The sequence below is a fragment of the Quercus lobata genome, chromosome 3 (assembly GCF_001633185.2).
Source record: "Quercus lobata isolate SW786 chromosome 3, ValleyOak3.0 Primary Assembly, whole genome shotgun sequence".
NCBI classification, from domain to species: domain Eukaryota; kingdom Viridiplantae; phylum Streptophyta; class Magnoliopsida; order Fagales; family Fagaceae; genus Quercus; species Quercus lobata.
In genome coordinates this window covers 20377195-20402197 of record NC_044906.1, presented here as the reverse complement: position 1 = coordinate 20402197, position 25003 = coordinate 20377195, and the positions used below count along the sequence as shown (strand labels likewise).

Sequence of the window (25003 nt, the reverse complement as noted above, 5' to 3'; positions counted from 1 at the left end):
TGGGGAAGTACAGAGGCATATGACAATGAAAATTTTTGGCTTCTATTATAAAACTTCAAATTCTATTATATGAATGTTGCAATCAGATCGAGTGTCATTCAATTGGGTCTGGGGCATTGAGTGGTATTCAGTTTTCTCAATTATTGATAAACTCGGCCTCTACAATCCGGATAAGATTCATTATAAGTAAGGTATACACAAAACATCTGACAACATTTTTCACGTTTAAGCTTTTACTAATTTTCATCTGATCTTCTCACTAACTTTTTTTTACTTTCCTCTAACGGTCTGCCACAATAGAAAATGTCAAATTTTTTATCTCTAGACTTTCTCGTTCATTATAGTCTAAATTCATTAAATCAAACAACTTATTTTAATTGGATTATTTAGTTTAAAAAATAAATCGGACATCTCTCAAATTAAATATATATACACACACTGAAGTTTTTAAAAATTGTAAACAATTAACTGAAATAAGTTTTTTTTTTTAATAATAAAAAAAGAAAAAACATATACCCGACTCTCGTCAAGAGTATAATAATAATAATGAACCGTAAATACCTCGCTCTTTGAGAAATTTTTTCTTCATTTCTTGTTTTCATGGTTCACTTTCCCAGACGAGAAGAACAGAGAGAAACTTTAAGAAAAACAGCCAGAGTTGAGAGAAAAGAAAGAAAACAATGAAAAGAGCGCCATCTCAACCCCTCTTGTAAGCTCCAACTCCTTCAAAGACTGCAACTTTTGTTTGTTCTTTTTTGTTGTGTTTCTTTTGCTATTGTGTCTTCGTCATTCCTTTTGCTAGAATGAACTTTCAATGCATGCAATAAACTTTTCCTGCATGGTTCTCGAGAAAGAACAGAAAAGGAAATATGGGATATGCAAATTGTCTTTTCTTTTCTTGTAGGAAGACTAAATTATGCAAGTTCTTAGCTTTACTCTGGTTGGTTTCTGAGAAAGTTGTTAGTGTAAACCAAAGAAAATGTGGGATTTTTATATCAAAATTTCAACCATTCCAATTGATTTTTAAGTCCCATGCTTTCTTTATCCTTTTCTTGATGAGAAGTAGATAAATGGGCTTTGACTCTAATAAACTTTGGTCCTTAGTTTTCCAAGAAAACTAAAGGAGAAAAACGAACCCTTTGATTTTTGAATCACATATTTCATTTATGTTCCTAATCAAAGGGAAATATTTTCCAGTGATATTGGTGATGAGAGTGGATATGAAGTGTTAGAATTACCTGAAGAAAGAGAAGAAGAGGAAGGAATGGCAAGGAAATTCGTTATAGAAGAATGTGGTGATGAAATTGATGGTATATCAGAGAAATTCCAGTGCTTAGCCCTCCATAAGAATCAAACAGCCAAACGAGGTAAGTCCCAAATTTGTCATTCTCTAGTTTGAATATTTGAAGATTACTCTTTGGAGGTAAAAGTCCCATATGCTTTTCTATAATTTCAGTATGAGAAAATTAGTAAGATTCATTCTTTTGCTGGATAATATAGACCAGTATAATTTCTTGGCCATATATGGTAATTTTTCTAGACAGCCCAGAAAGCTGTTCAGAGCTTTGTGGATCTCTACAAGCCATGTAGTGGTAACTTGTTCATTTTAGTTAAGCTATTTGGTATTTGGAACTTTTTGACTTGGGAATTTGACTAAGCTTATCTGGGTCTTGGAAAAGATGAAGGAAACCTAAGAGATAAATGGTGAAAACGATATGTAAGGAAGCCCTTTTTTTTTTTTAATAGAACCAGTAAGTTCAGGTCTAAAGGATTTCATGAAATGAGTATTATACCCAATGCAAACAGATCATTTATTCTTATACTTGCTTCAAGCATGTATCTAGTAAGACAAACTGTGGTCTGAGATTTCTTTCATTAGGTTTAATTGCAAATTTAGTTGGACAGGATAGACATATGTCAATTTGTTCAGTTGTGTCTAGTTGCTGTGCAGCAGCATCTCTTGTCTGATAATACAAAAGGGGTCAGACTAACGCTATTGAAGCCTTGAATAAATGTGTTTTACCTTGTGAAATAGCATGCACTTTTAGAATTGTGATCAGAAATGGTGCTCAGAGTACAATCAAAATACTGTGGAACATCAGGTTAAATCAATATTTGGGTACCTTAGTTTCAAAGATTGAGACTAATCATGCCTTTGAGCCCCAATGCTTTTAAATTATTTATGAAATGTGATTGATTTCTTAATATTAATTGAGAGAGTTTCTCTTTGAAGGATCAAACTGGGTCCTTCAGGCCTATCAGTAAGGATCCTTTAGATTTAAGGTCCCAGGCCTATCATCAATGAAAAGTTGAATGTCCTTAAAGTAATTTAGTAACTTAGATGGTTAAAATTACCTTCTCTTGTATGGAACGGGATTCTTTTATGTTAGGCTGGGCCCAACCAATTTCCTTTGATGCTGACCATTAATGAGATTATCAGGTGAGGAGTTACTCTTGGAGAACCAAAGTCTGTGGAGGCAAGAGCAAAAGAACAGAGCAGCAAAGCTAGAGAAGCAGCTCAAGGTGAGGTGGGAACTTGAGGAGCTAATTGAAGAACAACTTAATAGGTTCCATGCCCATTACTGCCGAGCCATGGTACCTACCCAGCTTAAAGATGTTGCTCGACTCCTCATGCCGAAATGGCCACCCCAGGAGTTGGCCTCCCTAACTTGGCTTGGCGATTGGCGGCCCTCAGCCATGCTTAACCTTGTCCGTGGCCTGGCCTGTTCATCATTATCATTGACCTCCTACTTATCAGAATCAGACTCAATGGGAAATAAACAACTCCTATCCCAGCTTATACATGAGATGCACATTGAGGAGGCAATACTTGATGAGGAAATGGCTGAGATTCAAGCTACATGTATCCTACACATTCCCTTCAACCCAATTAACAACTCATCAAGTGGTTCTGCCTTGGGATGTATTCACTCTGAGTTCAAGAAGATCGAACATGTCATCACTAAGGCCCAAAACCTCAGGTCCATGTCCCCAACCCTTTGCTAATGTATATATTAGTATTACTGATAATGTAGCTATAACAACTACTTGATATGTGCAAGTAATGTCACTAAAGTATCTGGTCAAGTAAAATGTATGTGAAAGACACCATTTTACATCTCTGCTATATTAGGCTTATTTCTTTGTTTTTCTGTTGTTTTTCACATTTTGTATCCGCTTATGGTTCATTTATACGACTACCTTAAATGTCGCAGTATCTTGACAGTTTAATATGTATATTACATGATAGGTTCAAGGCACTTGAGTTGGTAGTGAAGAAGGTGTTGAGCCAAACTGAAGCAGCAGAGTTCCTAGTCGCATTTGAGGGAATTCAAGATGTAATTCATCAATATGCAGCCAACCAAAGGTTTCAAAAGGGTCCAGTTACTGTGTCTGCCAAGGTGTCTAAATGTACTTGAGATCAAATGAATGCTAGTAGCTCGTCCATCAATTTGCAGCCAACCAAAGGCTTAGAAAGGGTCCTCACTATGTCTGCTATGGTCTTTGGGTGTACTTGAGATCAAACAAATTCTAGTAGCTCACCTGAAGAAACATTATCTGCCGAGGAAGATAAATATATTGCATCAGTAATACAACTATAGAAAGAAGAGAAGTTGTTAAAACTAGTTGTAACCTTCTCACTCTCAGTCTATTGTTGCTGTAAGGTATATTGATTTTATCTTTTTTGTTTTAGCTGTAGGGCATTTTGTTAGTGTCTTGTTTGTGGGAACTTTAAGAGAATAGAGCACTGCTCTGGGGGACAATATTGTGCCGTCCTCATATGTTAAATGAAACATATTACGTTGTTCTTTCATGAAAACTTATCTGAGTTTAGATGACTATGATGAGCCGAATTTTGGACTGAAATTCTTTAAACCTGAAAAGGACAAAATTTAGATCCAAGCTAGGTTGGAGCTCTCTCTTCCATCCTACTACATTGTGGTTTATAAAACTAGCAATGCATATTATTTAAACGAGTCACATAATCTATATATATATCTAAAAACTGAAACGTAGCATTTATTGTTATTACGCTCTAGTTGAGCCACATTAGTAGCCATGTCATTATTTTATTTTCATTAATAAAAAATTGTACTTTATTTCCATTCTTTTTCTATTTGTCTTTTAATGTTTTTTGCGGTTTTCGCTTCAACTTCCATAACACTTTTACAGTTTTCACTTCAGCTTCCATAACACCTATGACTTTCTATCTCCACTATTTTAAACTTCCCATGTAAGCTCTTTAATGCCTCAAACTCTCCATCTCCTCCTTTATTGCCTCTTACTCTTCTCATTGAATCCAACTAGTTCATAATATTCAATTGCCACTGCCCTATAAAATCAGAAAGATAAATCGAATAGAAGATATATAAACCATTAGACATCATCGATTTCTCTTAACCAAAAAGGGAATGGTTTTGGATTTAACTCCTGCAAGTATAAAGCTCCTTTCAGAACTACAAGCCTATATTCTTAAATGGGAATATCATGTTGTTCCTTCAAACAATATGGTATGTCAAGTATATTTTATATATTGCAGTGTTGTGTGTGTGTGTGCGCTTTTTTTTTTCTTTTTTTTCTTTTTTTTGTCTCTTTTACAATGAAATGCTGCGAAGAAAGTGGTTTGCTCTCTACTTCAATGCTGAAGGTAATCCAAATATTTGCAGTTCTATATTTCCATGTGTTTGATAAGATGACTAAAAGAAGGATTAAAAAAAAAAAAAAAAAAGATGGCCATGTTCATGTAGGGAAAAAAAAAAAGGAAGAATGAATATTTAAGAATACTATTATATTAGTAAACTTCATTCATAAATGGGTGTGTTTCATTGGATTTATTGCAGCAATGGTGATAGTAAAATGAAATTTAGGCAATGATAAGAGTCCAAATTCTTCATTGATCAGTTCCAATGAAAAAAAAAAAAAAAAAAAAAAAAACTAATATTTAATAATAAAAAAATTTAAATGTTCTAGCAATTGTGGGTTTTTTTTTTTTTTTTTTTTTTTCAATTACCACCTAGATTTTTGAAGTTGATATAAAGAACAATAATTTGCATAATGAATACTTCATATTAGGATGCATCATACCAAAAAATGACAAGATATATAATATACTTATACTATAATTAATCTTCATTTTCATTACTACGTCATCTTTGCCAAAACAGAATAAACTATCTAAAAATTGTGACTCTAATAATAATAATAATAAATCAAAGTCTTCTCTAAATGAGTTTCCTGAATATAAAAGTCATCAAATGCTATAAGAATAACTCTATGTTTGCTTCTAGATAATAAAAATGTCTCATATATTCTCTATTGTTTTAATTACTTTTGTGAGGTACACAAATTTAAAAAAGAAATCATGCCACGTGTCATACCCAAGGCCAAGGAGGCCAATACAGTTTCGAGAAATCCATACACTCAGATGGTAAGGCCGGAAAAGCGGGCCATGGCCACGTCAATGGCACATTACAAGAGGGAGCCACACTATAAAGGAAGAGCTTCAGAGAAGGGGTTAGCCCAGACGTGATTGGAGGGATAGTAGTTGCCACCACATTTAATGCATCTCATCAAACACCCTTGCCGCATTTATGTGGAGAAGACCCCTGAACAGTGCTGTCTCGGTTTCTGCAAATCACAGAAGACTTGAGAGGACGTCTGATGGGACAAACACTCGAGTAGTGGCCTATATGATCAACAAATGGAGGGCCAAGATGAGAAAAAGGAGGCCATATAGTGTGAGAGATCCTCCAGGGATGAGGGGGTTCATCTGAAAAATTGGAGAAATACTGTAATACAAAGAATTGAAATTGTAATCAAGTTTAAGAAGAATATACTCCAATATTACTCTCCTCGGACTTTGCCGAGGAAGGATTTCTTCACACAAAACCTGTTTTCCTTTGTTTTATTTCAATCTTAAGCCCATTGTTGGCGTTGTCCCATTCATTGAAGCCTAGTTTTTAGTCCACTTTCTACATATTCATTATATTGGGCTCTTTGGACCTTAATCCATTTACCTTTTGGGCCTAGAATCCAAAACCCGCCCCTACAACTTTAAATGACAACAAATTAGGCTCCTCTATTTTATTAGGAAAAAAATACGTTTTAGGTTTCTATTGTTTTTTTTTAATTAATTATTATCAGCAAATCACAATAATCATTCAAATAATGATTACTCTCTCTCTCTCTCTATATATATATATACACACACACACTCACATGCACATGAACAAACCATAACAAGAGAGAAATATTCAATTGCACAAAAAATTACACTAAGGTTTCTCTTCCTTTTTATTTTTCTACTTTTTATTATTATTATTCTTAATATGTCAATTTGAATTCATTGTTTTTGTAAAAGCCATATTTACTCTACACTATATTTAATTATGAAGTTTTTAGCGTATGTCATATATATATTTGATAGCTGATTTAAATGATTTCTTCACAAAATTTTGTTTGAATAATTTGATAAATTATGTTATATATTTTTGGGCTTTTTTATTATTATTTTTTATTAATGGTAGTTTACTGATTTATGTGGTAAGAATTTTCTTTAGACGATTCATAAAATGATCCTTAACAAATTTTTATTATAAACTTTTTTCTTTCAAATAATTAAGTTTAACCACAAAATAACATTTAATAATATTCCCACGCATTGCGTGAGTCTACGACTAATTCATTTAAAAAGCCATGCAATTAAAACTAAACATCAATTATCACTTTATGTGGTTGGTTAAATGAAAATAACTCCAAACCAAGAATTAATGATCAACTTTTGCCAAGTATATGGTCCCATAATGTGGAAAGGAAAAAATAAGAGAGAGGAGTTAATGGTTCCATATTGTGAAAAAAGAAAATGGGAAGGAGTAGTTATGATGGTTTTTTAATAAAAAGGCATTATCCCCCACCTCCAAATAAAAAATATAAACCATACATGCATTACTTCTTTTTATTTAAGGGAGTAACTAATCAAATTAACAGCCCCAAAATTTAACAAAGAGCCCTGACCATCTAGGTCGAGGAAAAAATCCAACATTGAACTAACAAAGCTAAGCTACAAAAATAAAATTAGCCTAAATATTCAATGTTTAAAACTACATAGATAGATTATGGCATTTATGAAGGAAGAAGTATAGCATCTTCTTTCATCTTTCCAATGTCGGGCTCTTAATTAACACTTTCTCACAAAACAAATATCACACTAAAAGAATACTTTTACTTTTGAGTAAACCACTCTCAGCCCTTATCTTCTAAGTAAACCACTCTTAGCCTTAGAGGTTTGATACTGAAAATAGGTTTGATACTGAAAATTTACACTGCTTTTGGCTATTCACTATACACTACAACTAAACAAGGTATGTAATTATATTAGAGTAATAGACTTAATACTCTTAAAAAGAAATAAAAGAACATTGGCATTGAAAAATCCTAGGACTGAGTCAAAAATTTGAATTGGACTTTGCTGTATACAAAAAGTAAAGAGTAATCAAGCGTACCAAGTTGTCTATATCACCAGCCCACTTATCAACGATCTCACCCACTAGCCCAGCAGTCTTATGCCATAAAAAATCATATAATTCAATAATTACATGATTTTCCTCAAACTCTGCCATTTTAAAGTAGTTAAAAATTATATACAAAAAGAAAACATAAAATCAATTAAATATGTGTGTAAAGAATCAAAAGCCTTCTATTTGATATAATGAAATATAAAATTAGACTTATTTATGCACCCTGGACAGATTGCAGAAATTCAGCCCCCTTTTTTCTGGGTGGGAGCTGAAGACAAAGAGACTAACCTCATCAAATTGTTCATGTTGTCACAAGGGCAATCAAATGTGATAATATTACGTTGGCTAAGCATTTATACAACACCATGACATTTCCATCTTTGAGGATGTGCACAATTTTATTGACACAACAAATATCAGTTGGGACATGATAACCACAATCTTCATTATGATTTTTTTCCGCTTAATAAATTAATTTCTCTAATGTTCATGTGGCCAACAATAAGAGGGGAAAAAAAGAGCGAATATAATAAGAGCTTGTTTTGATTCTCAAATTGCATATTTGATTCCACAAATAGTTCAATATGAACTTCACCAAAATACCCACCTAAAAAGAAACTTCAACAAACTAATCTTGGTATTCAGATGACACATATACTTACTCTCGTCAAGTAAAACCAAGCTCTCCATTTAATTTACTGTGAAACCCACCCATGTAGCATCTTCAGTTGAAAGAATGTTCAGATTTAGACCCTCAGAGTGATATGAAACCAGCCCAATGTCATTCTTGTTGGATATATTTCAACAATTTACTTTTGTGATAAAGTAAAAGGAACAACATAATCTAATTATAAGCGAAAAAAAAAAAAAAATGATGTGATGGCAAAACCAATAAATAGATGCGGTATATATAAGAAAAAATCTGGCAAAATAATTAAAAACTCACAAACTAAATGTATGAAGGATGAATAATACAGATCGAGTTTTGTGTTTGACACAATCTCCTTAAAGCAAATTTCGCCTTCACACAATCTGTGATGCTTTGTGACTCATGGACTGTATCTAACTATTTTCTCTCTAAGAGAGTTTCTCAAAAGTAACACACAGATTGTGTGAGAGACAAAATCTACTTTAAGGAGATTGTGTCAAACACAAGATTTGATCTATATCATTCATCCTTCATGCATTTAGTCTGTGAGTTTTTAATCATTTTTGCAGATTTCTTCTTATATATACAGTATATATTTATTGGTTTTGTCTATCATATCTTTTTTTTTTTTTTTTCCTTATAATTCGATTTGTAAGTTGTTCCTACGCTTTATCACAAAAGTAAAATTTTGAAATATATCAACAATTTTAAAGCAGATCTCGTTTTTCATAATTTATTTTTGTGATGATTGTGAAAGGAATTTCGTTTGTAGTAGTTATCTTGTTTATTTTATCTTTGCGTGTATCGATCGGTGTAATGCTTGAGCAACACTGATTAATCTTGAGTCTGACGCAACTGTTGTGTTTTATGGTTTTGTGAAACGTGCCAGGGGTTTTCATCGGTTTTTATCAACCGTTGTGTTCCATTGTTTTTTTTTTTTTTTAATGATTCTATGGTTTTCTGTTGGCATGTAATTGGTTCTCTGGTTACTGGTGTTAGCGGTTTCTTTGCGATGCAATCTAATTGAATAGTTTTTGTAGTATTCTTTTGTGAACCTGTACTACCAATTGCCGAGTACGGTTAGAGATTTTGATAATTTTGATCATCTTGATACAATGGTTATTTAATCTTGCAAGGTTTTTATATTGCTTGTTTTCATCACGTGACCCTGCAACCATGCCAATATCAGGTGTGATATATGAAATGTTTATGAGGTTTTAAGTGACTTTAACCTCTGACTTCAGTGCAAGATTGTAATGGCAGTAGTTCTATGGTATTTAATCTATGAGTAATAGATAAATATAGAGACAATGGTGTGACTGCCATTTTATATGTGCAATGGCGTATGGGTTTATTGAATAAAGAAAATTTGGTCAATATAATAGAGTCAAATATTTGAATCTATTTTAATAGACTCAATTTTGGCGTGGCTGTCGCTTTTGTTATTGGTTAGCATTTTCTAATTCATTAAGTGATCCATTAATTGATAACTAAAATAGGATTATGAGATCTATTATTAATAATTTCAAAAATGTGGATATAAGCCCCATATCTAGTCGTGTCAAATTTGAAAAAGAATGAGACGAATTTCATATTGATGTGGCTGTAATTATGGAGAGTGTAATGTTCACCTTTAGGCCAAAGATAATATTTAAGTATTGATATAAATGATACATAATTATTGCGTATAGCCTTCTAATTTGTTTTAGCATGTATAGCCTTATTTAAACACACATGTATATATTTTGGGCATATATGAACTTGATTGGATATTAAGTGTTTAATACCAATATTTGTTTTGTAATATTTCTTTGGATGATATATATGTTACATGCTTTAGTTGACATGCTTAAGTTATATATTGTTTTGCTAAAGGCCTTGTAGTTGAATTGACACCTCCTCATGTATAAAGTGCTTGGGGATCTAGGGATCTAGGGAAAAGGGTTCGAACTGCAGGGTTAGCAACATGTTATAATTATTTCTCAAAAAAAAAAAAAAAGTTGTATATTGTTTTGAAATGCATAAGAGTCTATTATGAGTATCTGCTAAGTAGCAAGGATGAGGCATAATAAATGTTCATTCATTATAAGAACTAGTTGCAAACCCATGTGATACATAGGAATAAATAATCATTTTGTAATTGTGGTATAATGTATAAATTATTATTTAAATATTATGGAAGATAATTTGTTCTCCCTATAAATTACACAATTTCTAAAATTATTTTTCATCTATCCATCTCTACAAATATATCATTTTTTTGAATAATATATTTGAAACTTAAAGAGTTTAGTTGTTAATATATATATATATATATAAATACAATAACATAATATAGAAAGATATGGACCACTTCAAAAATGAATAATATCAATCAAACACATCAAAAATATTACAATGATAATCAAATTTCTAATTCTTTTAAAGGAGATTATCATGATAATCAAAACTTATTATAAAATTAAACCTGATATTACTCAAATAGTTAACAGGCACAATCAAAAACATAACAATATTGTATTTTGATATAAATTCAAATTCTCACTTTCAAAATAACTAAGTATTATGTCAAACAAAAATCAAAACAAAAATCAAACAAAAGCTCTCTCTCTCTCTCTCTCTCTCTCTCTCTCTCTCTCTCTCTCTCTCTCCAATTTTGAACTTACATGCTAATTTGCTTTCTTGATGTTAGAGAATCCGCCAACACCTTTTGCTCTTGTGAGTTTTACACATTGGCTATTAGATATCTTTCTTAGCATTTACACAGTTAGCTTGGCTTTTACACACCAAAATTTAAGTGGTTCCATGAATAAAATGATTTACTGTTGAAAAGAAACTATGGGAGGGGTAAGATTTGAACACAAAATAGTGCCCTGTGGGCCCAACTCAAGGAGATGGAAGAGCCCATTCTCTTATGAATTCTAACCCAATACATAGATAAGAGCCCAAGAATTGAAGCCGAAGATGCCGACCACCCGAGGATCTTGAAGAGCGAGCATTCCTCGGGAGGCTTTGAGCAGGCCACTTGGACCAAAAGACAAAATATAAAGGAATGAGATAGAAACGTGCAATCAAAAAAGAAGGGAAATATTCAGGTAAAGTACTCATCACCTTCGCATTCAATGCACTACACCAACTCAGCTGGCCGCATTAATAGAAGAATGACCCTTGAATAGTACCCTCACAACTTGCAACACATTCTACCACCTCTAGTGAAACCCTGATGGGACAAGCATCCAAGGAAAGATCAGTGGCTGTACAAGTGGAGGGTCGGGATGCAATTCAGATAGCTATATAAGGAAAGGGAACGCCTCCAGATTGTGAGACAGAAAAACTTTAAAGAGAAATATACTCTGTGTATCATTACTCTGTAACCGAGACTTGAACATTATATGAACTAGAGATCCTTGGACTAACCTAAGGAAGAATTAAACATTGAAATCTTCTTCTTCCTTATAAATTACTTGTTGTTTTTCCAATAGACTTAAAACTAAACCATTAAAGCATACAAAAATTGACCTCGGAAACCCATTCTCTACAAATTAGTTGTATTGGGCAATTTCATATCAACTCTCTATCCATTTGGGAATGGTAACTGATTTTTGTTCACTTACTGAAACAAATAATAAAAATTAAATAAATCATCAAAATTTTAAATTTAAATGAATATACATACATGTAAAGCTTTGTTTATTGGAAGGTTAGAGAATGACACATGGCATATCACAATAGCAAAAATATTTCATATCGGAACCATCTAAAATATGAAGCATCTTAGCAAAAAAGAAATTCTAAAATATGAAGCAGAACATAGACTTAAAAATAAGGCACCCTTGTATTCGAATTTACTACCAAAAATATTTCATATCAAAACCATCTAAAATATAAAGCATCTCAACAACAACAACCAAAAACTAAAATATCAAAGCAAAACATAGACTTAAAAATAAGGTGCCCTTGTATTCGAATTTACTACATTTACTATACTGTCACTGAACAGTGTCTTCTAGCAAAAAAACGTAAAGGTGTGTGTGCCTCCATTAACACTTTTAATGCCCGTATAATTCTAATCTAAAAATAATAAAGGGATAATTACACATAACCCACCTGTGGTTAGGGCGAAAATCACTTTGCCTACCCGTGGTTTGAAAAGTATCACTTAACCCACCTGTGGTATGTTTCCGTCAATCTCCGTAACCCACCTCAAGCCCAGCCGTTACAAAAACACCTCTTAACACCAAAACACAACATAATGTAAATCAAAACACCCAAAACTCAGAAACTTTTCAAGAGAGAGACTTGTGGTGAGATCAACGTGTTCTTCGTGGTTTTTATATCTCTTTTTCAGCATCACTCACCCGCAAATCCCTACTCTCTTTCAGTTTCATGGGGTTTTCTCGCAGACCCATTTCGCATTCCACCCGAATTCCCACAAACCCAGTTCAGATTAGTGGGTTTCATACTTGTTCTTCGTGCCACTCTTACTCTCACCTGTTGAGTTCTAGCCATGGAGCCGAGTTTAAGAATTTGGGCCGTTTTGAAATGCGATTTGGGCAACTGGGTTTTGATCATTTTCTAGTTTCTACAGTTTCGAATGGTGGGTCGGGTGGCTATAGAGGTTCTAGTGGCTATGGGCAACTGGGTTTTTATTTTTATTTTTTATTTTTTATAAATTCAAGGAGTTAGCCAAAGGGTTGAGGGAGGCAATGGGGAAAACTTCTATCTTTCTTTTCTCTCTATTGTGAACCCATAACCACTGGCCACCGTGATTTCTGCAAAAAAAAGAATAAAGCACACCCATGAATCTATAGTAAGGTTGATCTGGTGAACCTATACCAGTAACTTAATTCGATAGTAACCCATCAAAAGCAAAAGTGATTTATAATGGAATAAACCAGCTGCCTAGATTGAAAAAAGAAAAAAAGAAAAGAAACTTGCAATAACATACAAAGAGATGGGAGTCACCTCAATGTGTAGAAGATATAAATCAGAGTCTATAACCAGGTTTTGTTCCTTATGAAATATCCATCGTGGCACAACTTTATTAATCCAATGACCATAGTTTCTTGGGAAGCTCCATATCAATCTGCTACTCCCTGGACTAACTGGAATGGAAAAATTTAAAAAAAAAAATTCCTTCTGCACAGATGTATCCTGCATCAACCAAGATTTACATAAATAGAAGTACTAAGGAACGAAAAATGAAATACATAAGTAAGAATTAACCAAAAATTTTGTTTATCATCTATGTATAAAAGATTAATCAATCTAATAGATAACCTTTCTGGTTCCAGCTGATGATTCAGATCCATTAGCTTGATCCTCAGGCTTAAGAGATGCATAAACCAGGTATGGGGCAATAAATGTGCATCTACTCCATTCCTGAAACTGTACTATATTGAACCCATTGCCGTCCAACTTTTCAATCTTAAATTCAATCGGTGTGCACCCCTCTTTATCAGCCTCCGCTGTGAAGGTAACTTGGTTTCAGTCATAAATAAAGAAATCAAAACTTATTGGCAGAACATAAGGATTATTCAAAACTTCACTGTTTTTGGATGGTAGAATTTCCTTTACTCCATAATGTGCATAAGGAACATGAGCAGGATCCATAAGATTCTCAATCAATACCTCATATCTGAATTTGTAAAAAATCAATATATTCCCAATCAGATCTGCTAAAGAGAAAGGAGGTAAGATCTAAAAAATAAAAAATAAAAAAAAGAAGCAAAGCCCAAATTCAGGTGCCCAACTTTTAGTGATACACACATTTGAAAACCTTCCATATGATATTTATGCCAAATGAAAAGAAAGAAGAAACCATTTACAATCAATCAAAAAGATATGAACTTTCTTATGACATTTGCCAAAATGAAATTATAAAATATTAATACTTTGTCCTTCAGCATTACAGGTGCCTAAAAGTTATAAAACATATAGCAGGAAAAAAGGCCAGATATGGTTTCATAAGTAGAAAAAATAGAATCTATATTTTCCAAGATAACAGGTTTTTGTCAGAAGATAGTGGCAGACCATACCCATTAGGAATATCTCTATTTCCCATTAAGTTAGTATATGAAGGATCATCTATTTCTGGAATGTAGGGGGGTTTCTTTTCCACAAGAATATCTTTGTATCAAAAAATAAAATAAAATAAAGCACGCCCAAATGCAAAAACCAACAAAACCCACAAATGGTGACACAAAACCACCAAATGGAGAGCCACAACTCATTAATGGCGAGAAAATTTGTAACCACTTATGGAGAGCCAGAACCATCGTGATGAGATGAAACCACCGGGCCAGGACAGGCTGAAAAAGAGATATAAAAACCACGAAGAATACGTTGATCTCATCACAAGTCTCTCTCTTGAAAAGTTTCTGAGTTTTTGGTGTTTTGATTCGCGTTATGTTGTGTTTTGGTGTTAAGAGGTGTTTTTGTAACAGCTGGGCTTGAGGTGGGTTACGGAGATTGACGGAAACATACCACAGGTGGGTTAAGTGATACTTTTCAAATCACGGGTAGGCAAAGTGATTTTTGCCCTAACCACAGGTGGGTTATGTGTAATTATCCCAATAATAAACTAATGAAAGTTCCACTAACACTATCAAATTTGAGCAAAATATACAAAATAATTGAAATTAATGGCCCATTCATGTAAGTGAGAAAATAGAAAGATGATGAGCAAAACCCAAAATGCGAGTATAGTCACACCAAATTATCCAAGTCAGGCTATGTAATAGAATAACATTATATTCTTATATACTATTTTTATAATGCAATTTTGGATAACATTTAACCAAAAAAAAAAAAAAAAGGAGATGACAACTTAAAAAGACAAAAGTAAATTGCATCAACCTAAAGTAGAATACTAAAGAACACAAAAATTCATTAATATAAAGTAGAGATACAAAAAATAAATAAATAAATTCACCCAAAAAAAATGAGAGAGAGAGAGGTAGTAATAACCTTTTTTGTATGGGAAATATGTATAGAATGGGAGAGAATATAGTTAGAGGATGGAGATTAGAAGATTCAAAATAAAAGGAAGATGAAGGGATATAAAAAGAGTGACATTAAGATTAAGAGTAATGGAGAAATGAAAAGGTAAAAGGGAGGGAAAAAGGTTAGAGGAAATAACAGAAGGGTATAGAATTAATAAGAGATAGAAGAGCTAAAAAATAGGAGAAAAATGGTTGGAAATAAGTGGGTGATGTGGCCGCTGATGTGGCTCAACTAGAGCGTAGCAATAATAAATGCTACGTTTTAACTTTTAGATATATATAGATGAAGTTGAGAAATAACTCAATGAATGCGATAGTTCTTGATTACCATAGAACTTTTGAAGGAAAACTATTTTTTCCATTAATTATATTCTCTATGAGTTGCCTCTAAAGAAAAACCACTAAGACACATTGTGAATTATGGAAGGGTGATTGCCTTACTATAAATTCTTTAAATGTGGAGGTGTCTGGTGAAGGTGGTGGTACTATTCCAAAATGATAAAGATGGGACCAAGAGCTACTGCTTGTGTTTTTTATTGGTTATGGTTCTAATTTATAAATTTGTTATTCTAATATGCATTAAAATTAACTAGAATATATTTCAAGTGTTAAAATTTCTTAAAAGAAAGTTTGAGTCTATATTTAGTTTCTCTTATAATCAAGAGTTGATGGAAAATATGTTGAGCCTAAGCGTAGTAAAAGGACAAACATCATATTCGTTCGGTTTAGATTTTCTAATTTATTTGTTAACAAATGAACTTAAAGCTTCAAAGAAGCAATATCCTGAGGTGCCTTCTTGGAAAAGAGATTGTCAATAGTGCATGTCAATAGTGCAATAAATTCATCTTAGAAATCTATAAATAGTAATTGGTGGATTAACTAGTTGGGAGTTTGAGAGTTAATGGAATTATTGACTATTACAAGGTGAGACTTGATGTAGAAGGCTACAAACAAAGGAAGATGCAGGTTTTCTTGATACACAATAAACCAAAGGGGTTTATGGTTCCTATACAAGGTTTAAAGTGTGTAGACTTGTTAAATCTTTGTATAGATTGAAGCAAGTTTCAATGCAATGACATGAGAAATTTGACAATGAAATGATGTCAAATGAGTTTAGATTTAATGCGACTAGTGTGTGATGTGAAATTTATCACAAGAAGGTATGTCGTTGTGGAATATGCTCGTGTAAGTGTTGTAGATGTGATACAATAAATGAAAATTTCTAATATATCTAATGGACTTGTCTCAATCACATGAGAGATGTAACGACAGTTTAGTGAAAACATCTTATGCAAAGAGAATATTATTTTTGGAAAGTCGTATAAATCTAAACAAACATGCATTGTTGCATACTTGTGCCTCCTATTTGTATATGCTGGTAGTACAAAGTTAATATTGATCTCAACATGTTCGTCAGTGACAAAATACCATGAGCTAGTTGCTCTTAAATGGAAGTACTTCCAGATTATAAAATGGATTCGTAATTAATTGTTTGAGTGGAGAGCAAATAAACTACGTGTTCATCAAGGGGAATGGGTTAAAGCCTATGACCTAACGTTTCCAAGATAGTAACCCCACCTAGTTAAGTAGAGAGCAAATAAATTGCATGTTCATCAAGGGGAATAGGTTAAAGCCTATGACCAAAAGTTAGGTATGGCAATTGTTACCCGACCCGACCCGTTAAATAGTAGGGTCAAGTTTGGGTTTTTGAAAAAAAACCCGAAGCATGTTCAAGTCAAGTTCAGGTTTTAGTGATACCCGCCCCGAACCTGAACCCAGACCTAACCCATTAAACTAAATTACCAAAAATCCTACTATATATATAAACTTATTTAGATACCCTAATCATTTCCTATCTCATTCTCTCATTCTCATCTCTGAGCCGCCACCCACCCTCTCTTAAGCTCTAGTCACTCTCACGGCCACAGCCACACCGCCACCCCCTGTAAACTCCTCAAGCCATCATTCTCACCAACCCGCACAGCCACAGTCATGGCCTCACTATCGCCCCCCTCAATCACTCCCACTCTCCCTCCTCCCTGCGCCTTCAATGATATGTTCTTTTCTCTTTCTTTCTTTCTTTTTTTTCTTTTTTTTCATTCCTATTTGGGTTCGTTAGGGTTTGGGACCTTTGGGATTGTTAGGGTTTGGGTTAAGGTTTGGGTTCTTGTTAGGGTTTAGGTTCGTTGCCATTCCCGTTTCTCAATGATATGTTCTTCTCTTTTCCTTTCTTTTTGTGATTTTTGTGTTTGTGTTTGTGATTTTGAGAGGGAAAATTATAAATCTAAAATTTTTTGTGTTTGTGATTTTGAAAGGGAAATTAAAAAATCTAGAATTTTTGTGTTTGTGTTTAAGGTTTTTGGTGCTACTCTGGTCTGATTGAAGAACATGATCCTAGGGTTTTTGTTTTTGGGTTTTTGGTCTAGACTGATGAACATGATCTTGGGGTTTTTTTTTTTTTTTTTTTTTTTTTAATTGGGCCACAGATTGGACCCTGAAGTGGCATGGGCTAGGCGGGGCTCGATGGGCGAGTTTGGGGCCTAAAAAAAAACCCGTATATTAAACGAGTTGGGTTTAGGTTTCGAGGGTGGGCCTGTAGATCGGGTTTGGGCATAAAGCAACCCGGCCCAAACCTAACCTGTTGTCATTCCTACCTAAAGTTTCCATGACGATAACCCTACCTAGTTGACTAGAGATCCTAAGATCTAGGTTTTCAAAAGGACAACAAAATTGTGAAGACTAGTTTTTATCACTATGAAGATAACATCTCCCACCCATTCCTATGATGAAATAGTGATGCTTGTAAGTGATGTTCAGGATAAGCTTTGCTTTTAATAATTCTTATATCTTGGAAATCCAAGTGGGGTATAGCAGGATATTCTTAATAAAAGTTACCTATATGAGTATGAAGTGGGTTACTTCCATGAGAGTTTTAAGGTTGAGTTCTCTAGAATACTTTTTGAATTTTCCAGGATATGTTCAGGGCTAAAATGAACAAAACTATAAGAACGAATTGTGTTCGAAAAGGAACTATGTGAATTCTATTGTCTTGGTATACACAAACGGCTGATAGTTCAAAAACTTCGTGTTCATTAATTAGCCAGTATATCCAATAGTCTTTCACAAAGGAAGGTTCAAAGTCGTAAATTGTTGAAATATATCCAACAATTCTTAATTAGAAGTTTACCACTGTCAGTACAACCATAGAAATCATGAACTCAATGCATTGTTACCGCACATTTTCTAGTCCAAGACTGGACCACACCATACTCCGTCATAACCCATAAATGGCATAATCAACCCGCATTACTTACATTGTTGAGATCAAAAGAGAAAACAATAAAAGCCAACAATCCCTTGAACACTGCAAGTTGAAAAAAATATAGAAGGATTCTTTCTAAATAATTACTCCCTCTGTTCCAATTTTTGTTTGTCCTGTTTGAAAAGTCAAACTTTTTAAGGGAACATCATTTATTGTCTTGTTTGTCTTATAAAAATGTATAAGTTTATAAAATTACCCTTAAATAAATTTATCAGCTTTTTAAAAAAAAAGTTATTCTTAATGAGGCAACTAAAAAGGTACCCCAAATAAATTGATTTTTTAAAAATATTATTTAGTTTTCTTTTCAAATAGTTTTGAAAATAAAATAAGGGTATAATAGGAATATTAGTAAACTAATAATTTTTATTTTTAGAAACAGGACAATATTTGGGACATCCCAAAATATAATAGACAAACAAACTAGGACGGAGATAGTAAAAGGCATCCTTATTTTGCAGAAGCTCTCATCATTGACGTCAAAGGACAAAATGAAATAGTGTCGGACATGGTTGTGTACTGTAAATGTTGTAGTGTGTAGAGCTCCATTCCAAAATATACAAGGTGATCTAATAGAATGAATATATGCGTTGTTGGGTTTGTACCCTCTTAATTCTTAAAGACTCCAACCTGTAAATCTCGGCGTCAGCCTTAGCCCTCCTTGATGACTCCAAAGTCTAAGAATCTTGAAGTTATTATTTTGAGAATGATATGCACATCCATAAGCGAGACTGATAGAACTGTCAGTATTGTCAGCAAGGCATGTACGTAGAAGCTTCTTAAACCTTCTAACGCTAGGGTTTCACAAATATAGGATGTGATTATGATCTTTCTCACAATTAGCGAGGCAGAACATGCCTCTACAATAGCAAACTCTACTGTAGTTATTAAAAAAAGGGATTTCAATTCTAGAAATCTAGGTTGATGTGCTGCTATCTCTACTGCAAACAACCATACACAATTCTTTGCAAGATAAATGAGGGTCTGTTAATGGCACAAATAGCGGACAACCACCATTGTCACTATTGTTGAAGTGTGCAATAATGAAAAAAAGGGTCAATGATAATTGTGATACCCCAATTATTAATTACTTTATTTATCATGTTTGCAATCCACAGGAGGACAATATTGATACTTTCAATTTTTCTTCAAAGAAATTATAACATTTTGAATATGAGGGGGAAATTGCACTTTGACCAATCTTCATGTGGAAAAAAAGGAAGAAGAAATATTTCAGCCTAAGGTGTAAGTTGAAGATAACTGACGAATTATCAAAAATATATATATATATATATATATCTCTATTAATATAGCGTGCTTTGCCTTCCCTTACCTTATTCCATGACCCGGCCCGCATGTGACATAAGAGATGTTTACATTTGAAATTCCATCTTCAATAGAGACACAATCATCACCTGCTTGCCAATATTAACAACATCAAGTTATTGTTTTTCTATCTAAAATATCAACTAATAAAAGATTAGACACTAACAGCCCTATGTTTCCATAGCATTGCTTGATTCTCTCTCTCTCTCTCTCTCTCACACACACACACACACACACACACACACACACACACACACAAAAGCCCATAGGTTCAAATTCCTCCTCATTTAGGCCTCATTTGGTTTGGTGTAAAACATTTTTTAGAAATACGTTTCCTCATTTTTGAGCAGTTGTAATTTGAAAAAAAAAAAATTGTTTCTAACACCTTTAAAATGAACAAAATACCCTATAAAATCTCCAAAATAGCAAATTAAATATCCTCATTTAGTTGCTTTGTTTTCTAACACCTTTAAAATGAACAAAATACCCTATAAAATCTCCAAAAGAACAAATATTGTCATTTAGTTGCATTGTATTAATATTTTGAAGTGTTGAATTTGAAGGGGTTATTGAATAATTACAAAAAAGAAATTATGATTTTTGGTTTGAGTAAAACATCAAAAAATGGTTTTCAAAACATTTTCAGGAACATAATCAAATGCCTAAGAACAAATAAAATTTCATAAAAATACATTTTGCTCGGCAAAAATGGTGTTTTATTGTAAAGGAAAAAGAGAGTACGGAATTTTTTTTAAGCCTTATAAGCATGACACAATGATTAGTTGCATCAAGCAACATAGGAGGTCAATCGAGAGAGATTGCCTCATGGCAAATTGGCAATGAAAAAAAAATTCCATTATTTGATGGTTTTTATTAATTCTCTAGATTTTTATGTTTTCTTATTAATATATCTCTTTTATACGTATGTTTTCTAATTTTCTATTTTATCAATGTTTTTTAAGGTTCAAAATATATTGACCTTTCAAAGAAAAAGTTTTGGTTGAAGAGAAAAATATATTTTTTTTAAAGACAGCTACCTTTCAAAAGTGCTAACAACTCAAAATATGTATTTAACAATTTATTATTTTTATAAGAATGGGTAATTAGTATTAAGTGCTTTAAGATTGAGTTCCAAACCAACTACTACTTTATTTTGATGCAAGAGTCAAATTAATGCAATTTCATGTATGTACAATAAAAATTCAGAAGTTTGAAGAAGCGAAAGGGAAAGACAATTACCAACACCAATAAAGGGACTGTTGATGAACACATTATTTGTAGTGTGAATGTGAATTCCATCAATGTTTGGGCTTCCATCTGGAGATTTTATGAATAGTGAAGGGAATTAAGCTGAATTCCCAACCTGTGAGAAAAAAAATAAAAAATAGAGAAAACACACGCCAAAGAAAAACAATCACACGCACAAGACAGTATTTATGTGGTTCGGCAATTTGCCTACGTCCACGGAGTTGCAGGGATATCACTATTATCAGGGAAGAATACAGAGTACAACTTGCGGCTACAATATTTTCTCTCTATATCAAATATGGCAACGACACCACACTAAAAACCCTAATTACAAAAGGCGGTTCCACAATGGGTTAAACGGGCCAAAAAAATTTTCCCAAGGGCATTGCCCCCGAACCCCCAGGAGGCTTGTCCATGAACACTCCGGCTTGAGCCTATCGGCCCAAGCATTCGCTCCATAGACTAAGCCTCAGTAAATCTCTCATTAAAAAACCACGCAACATTATTCGGGTCGAGTCAGGTCTTCAAACAGGATCAAACAAAACTAAACTCCACAAAGCCCAACAAATCTCCCACTTGGAGACTAGTTCAATCACCAACATCAAACCGCTATCCTCCAAGAAACAATCCCTCATCTCTGCAACTCATCCTCCTATTCTCAAGTTAGAAGACCAATTGAAACTACACACAGCTTCAACTTCTCAATAGTAACACCCTTAGTCAACATATCTATCGGGTTCTTAGATCCACAAATCTTCTCAAGTATTACCAACTTATCTTCAACAAGGTAACGGATAAAATGGTATTTTGTCTGTATATGCTTTGACTTTGAATGAAAAGTCGAATTTTTGGCAAGAAAGATTGCACTCTGACTGTCACTGTGTAGAATGCCTATCTTCTGCTTCTTACCCAATTCATCTAAGAAACCATGTAGCCAAATCATCTCTTTTCCAGCTTCAGTTGTTGCAACATACTCAGCTTCTGTAGTAGACAAAGTAACCAGCTTCTGTAGTAGACAAAGTAACAATCTTCTGTAGATTTGAAGCCCATGATATAGTTGTACCACCCAGAGTAAAAACAAACCCAGTAGTACTCCTTCTACTATCAATATCACCAGTAAAATCAACATCTACATAACCTTGCAGTTTCAAACTTGCACCTGTGAAGCAAAGACATGTATCTGATGAATCTTAATTTCAAATATCTCAGAATCCACTTGACTGCCTCCCAATGCTGCTTTCCAAGCCTACTCATGAATCTGCTCACAACTCCCACTGCAAGTGCAATGTCTGGCCTTATACACACCATAACATACATCAAGTTACCAATAGCTGAGGCATAAGGCACCTTGCTCATATGGTCCCTTTCTTCTTCTGTCTTCGGTGACTGTTCTTTGCTTAGTTTGAAATGACTACCCAAGGGTGTGCTAACTAGTTTAGCTTCATTCATGTTGAACCTGTTGAGAACTTTCTTCACATACTCTGACTGTGAAAGTTTCAATGTACCATTAGCCTTATCTCTAATGATTCTCATACCATGGATTTGCTTTGCAGCTCCCAAATCCTTCATTGCAAACTGTTTGGACAATTGCTTCTTCAGATTATTAATCTCCTCAATGCTAGACTCTGCAATAAGCATATCATCCTCATACAACAATAATATGATGTAAGAATTGTCAAAAAACTTAACATAGCAACAGTGATCAGCTTCACATCTCTTGAACCCAATTTTATGCATAAAATTGTCAAATTTCTTGTACCACTATCTTGGAGCTTGTTTTAGGCCATACAAGCTCTTTTTCAGTTTGCAGACTAGATTCTCTTGTCCCTAAACAATGAACCCTTCTGACTGAATCATATAAAGGTCTTCCTCTAAGTCACCATGAAAGAATACCATCTTCACATCTAACTACTCAAGATGTAAGTTTTCTGCAGCCACCATTCCTAGTACTAGTCTGATTGTTGACATCTTCACAACTGGAGAAAATATACATGTGTAGTCAATGTCTTCCTTCTGCTGGAACCCTTTAACAACTAATCTGGCCTTGTAACGTTTGCTACCATCATGCTCATTCTTTATTTTGTATACCCCTTGCTGTGCAAAGCCTTCTTTCCTACTGGCAATTCAGTCAGTTCCCATGTCTGATTCCCCAACAAGGAATCCATCTCATCCTTCATGGCTAACTCCCACTTGCTTGAATTCTCATCTTGCAAGGTTTCATCATAACACTTTGGCTCACCACCATCAGTCAATAGGAGATAATTTAGAGTGGGTAAATAACGCTGTAGAGGTCTAATGTTCCTGGAAGATCTGCGGACTTCAGCTATAGGTGTACTCAGATCTACCTGTGAATTTACATTCTCCTTAGCTTTTTCACCCCTTTTCTGGACAGTACCTTCAGTCAATTCATCTAAGTTGACAAACTCAGATTTCTTTTGATCTATCTCTATAACATCTGACACTACAGTTGACCTGTCCTTATACATAATCTGTTCATTAAATATCACATTTCTATTTCTGATGATTTTCCTGTTTTGTTCATCCCAAAACCTATAGCCAAATTTCTCATCACCATAGCTAATGAAAAAACATATTTTAGACTTTGCATCAAGTTTACTGTGAGCATCAGAATCAATATGAACATAAGAAACACAACCAAAAAACTTTTAAATGTAAAAACTTTACCTTTTTACCCCTCCAAACCTCCTCAGGAAGTCTGAACTCAATGGGAACTGATGGTCCTCGGTTTATCAAGTAAGCTGCAGTGCTAATAGCATCAGCCCAAAAAGTTTTTGGTAGTCCAGCATGCAACCTCATACTCCTAGCACGCTCATTGAGAGTTCTGTTCATGCGTTCAGCCACACCATCCTGCTGTGGTGTCCCAGGAATGGTCTTCTCCATCCTAATTCCCTGTGTAGCACAATAATCACTAAACCCTCCATCTATGTACTCTTCTCCATTATCTGACCTTAAACATTTTACTTTCAAACTTGTTTCTCAACCATGGTCTTCCACTTCTTAAAAGTTTCAAATATATCAGATTTATTTTTCAGAAAATAAACTCATACCTTTCTGCTTGAGTCATCAATAAAAGTGATGTAGTACCTTGAACCTCGAAGAGATGCAACTGGAGAAGGCCCCCACAAATCAGTGTGTACTAACTCCAATTTTTCAGCCTTTGGTTTCCTGCCAGTTTTCAAGAAGCTCACATTTTTCTGCTTTCCTAAGATGCAACTTTCACACATGTCAAAATCAATGGACTTCAATTTTGGTAGTTTTCCTTTTGACAGCAGCATCTTCATCCCTTTCTCACTCATGTGACCAAGTCTGCGGTGCCATAGGCTTGTATCAGTACTTACATCAGCAACTGCAATTGTGTCTCTTGGACTTGAGGTCATATATAGAGTACCAGTCTTCTTTCCACGAGCCAATACCCTAGCTCCCTTTGTAACTTTCCAAGTACCACCAACAAATAGTATTGCATGTCCTTCATCATCAAGTTGTCCAACAGAAATTAGATTCCTCCTCAGATCAAGAATATGTCGAACCTTCTCCAGTAACCAAACAGATCCATTGGGAAACAATATCAGAACGTCTCCTATACCTACAACATCCAAGGCTGAACCATCAGCCAAATTCACCTTACCAAAATCACCTACAACATAATTCTGTATGATTTCTCGGTGTGAAGTGGTATGAAACGAAGCTCTTGAGTTCAAAACCCAATCATCAAGTGGACTGTCTACTGCAAAAAGTAATGCATCCTGTACCTCTTCTGTTACAGCATTAGCAGAATCATCTTCATTCTTCTTCTTAGGACTTTTACATTGCCTCCCAAAGTGACTTGTTTTCCTACAGTTCCAGCATTGTACTTGTTAGCCTGATCTAGATTTGCTTCTGTTCCGATTAGAATTTTTGGATTTTGATATGCTCCGGTTTG

General features: G+C 34.1%; 1 protein-coding gene across 1 annotated transcript; it reads left to right on the top strand.

Annotated features, from left to right (window-relative positions):
* The first annotated feature begins 584 nt into the window (after positions 1-584).
* LOC115982276 (transcription factor TGA3-like) lies at positions 585-3766 on the top strand. The gene is made up of 4 exons (XM_031104830.1): positions 585-709; positions 1198-1367; positions 2441-2981; positions 3251-3766. Exons 1-4 carry the CDS (start codon positions 681-683, stop codon positions 3417-3419), a joined length of 909 nt encoding a protein of 302 aa, XP_030960690.1. The 5' UTR covers positions 585-680; the 3' UTR covers positions 3420-3766.
* Positions 3767-25003: the final 21237 nt, after the last annotated feature.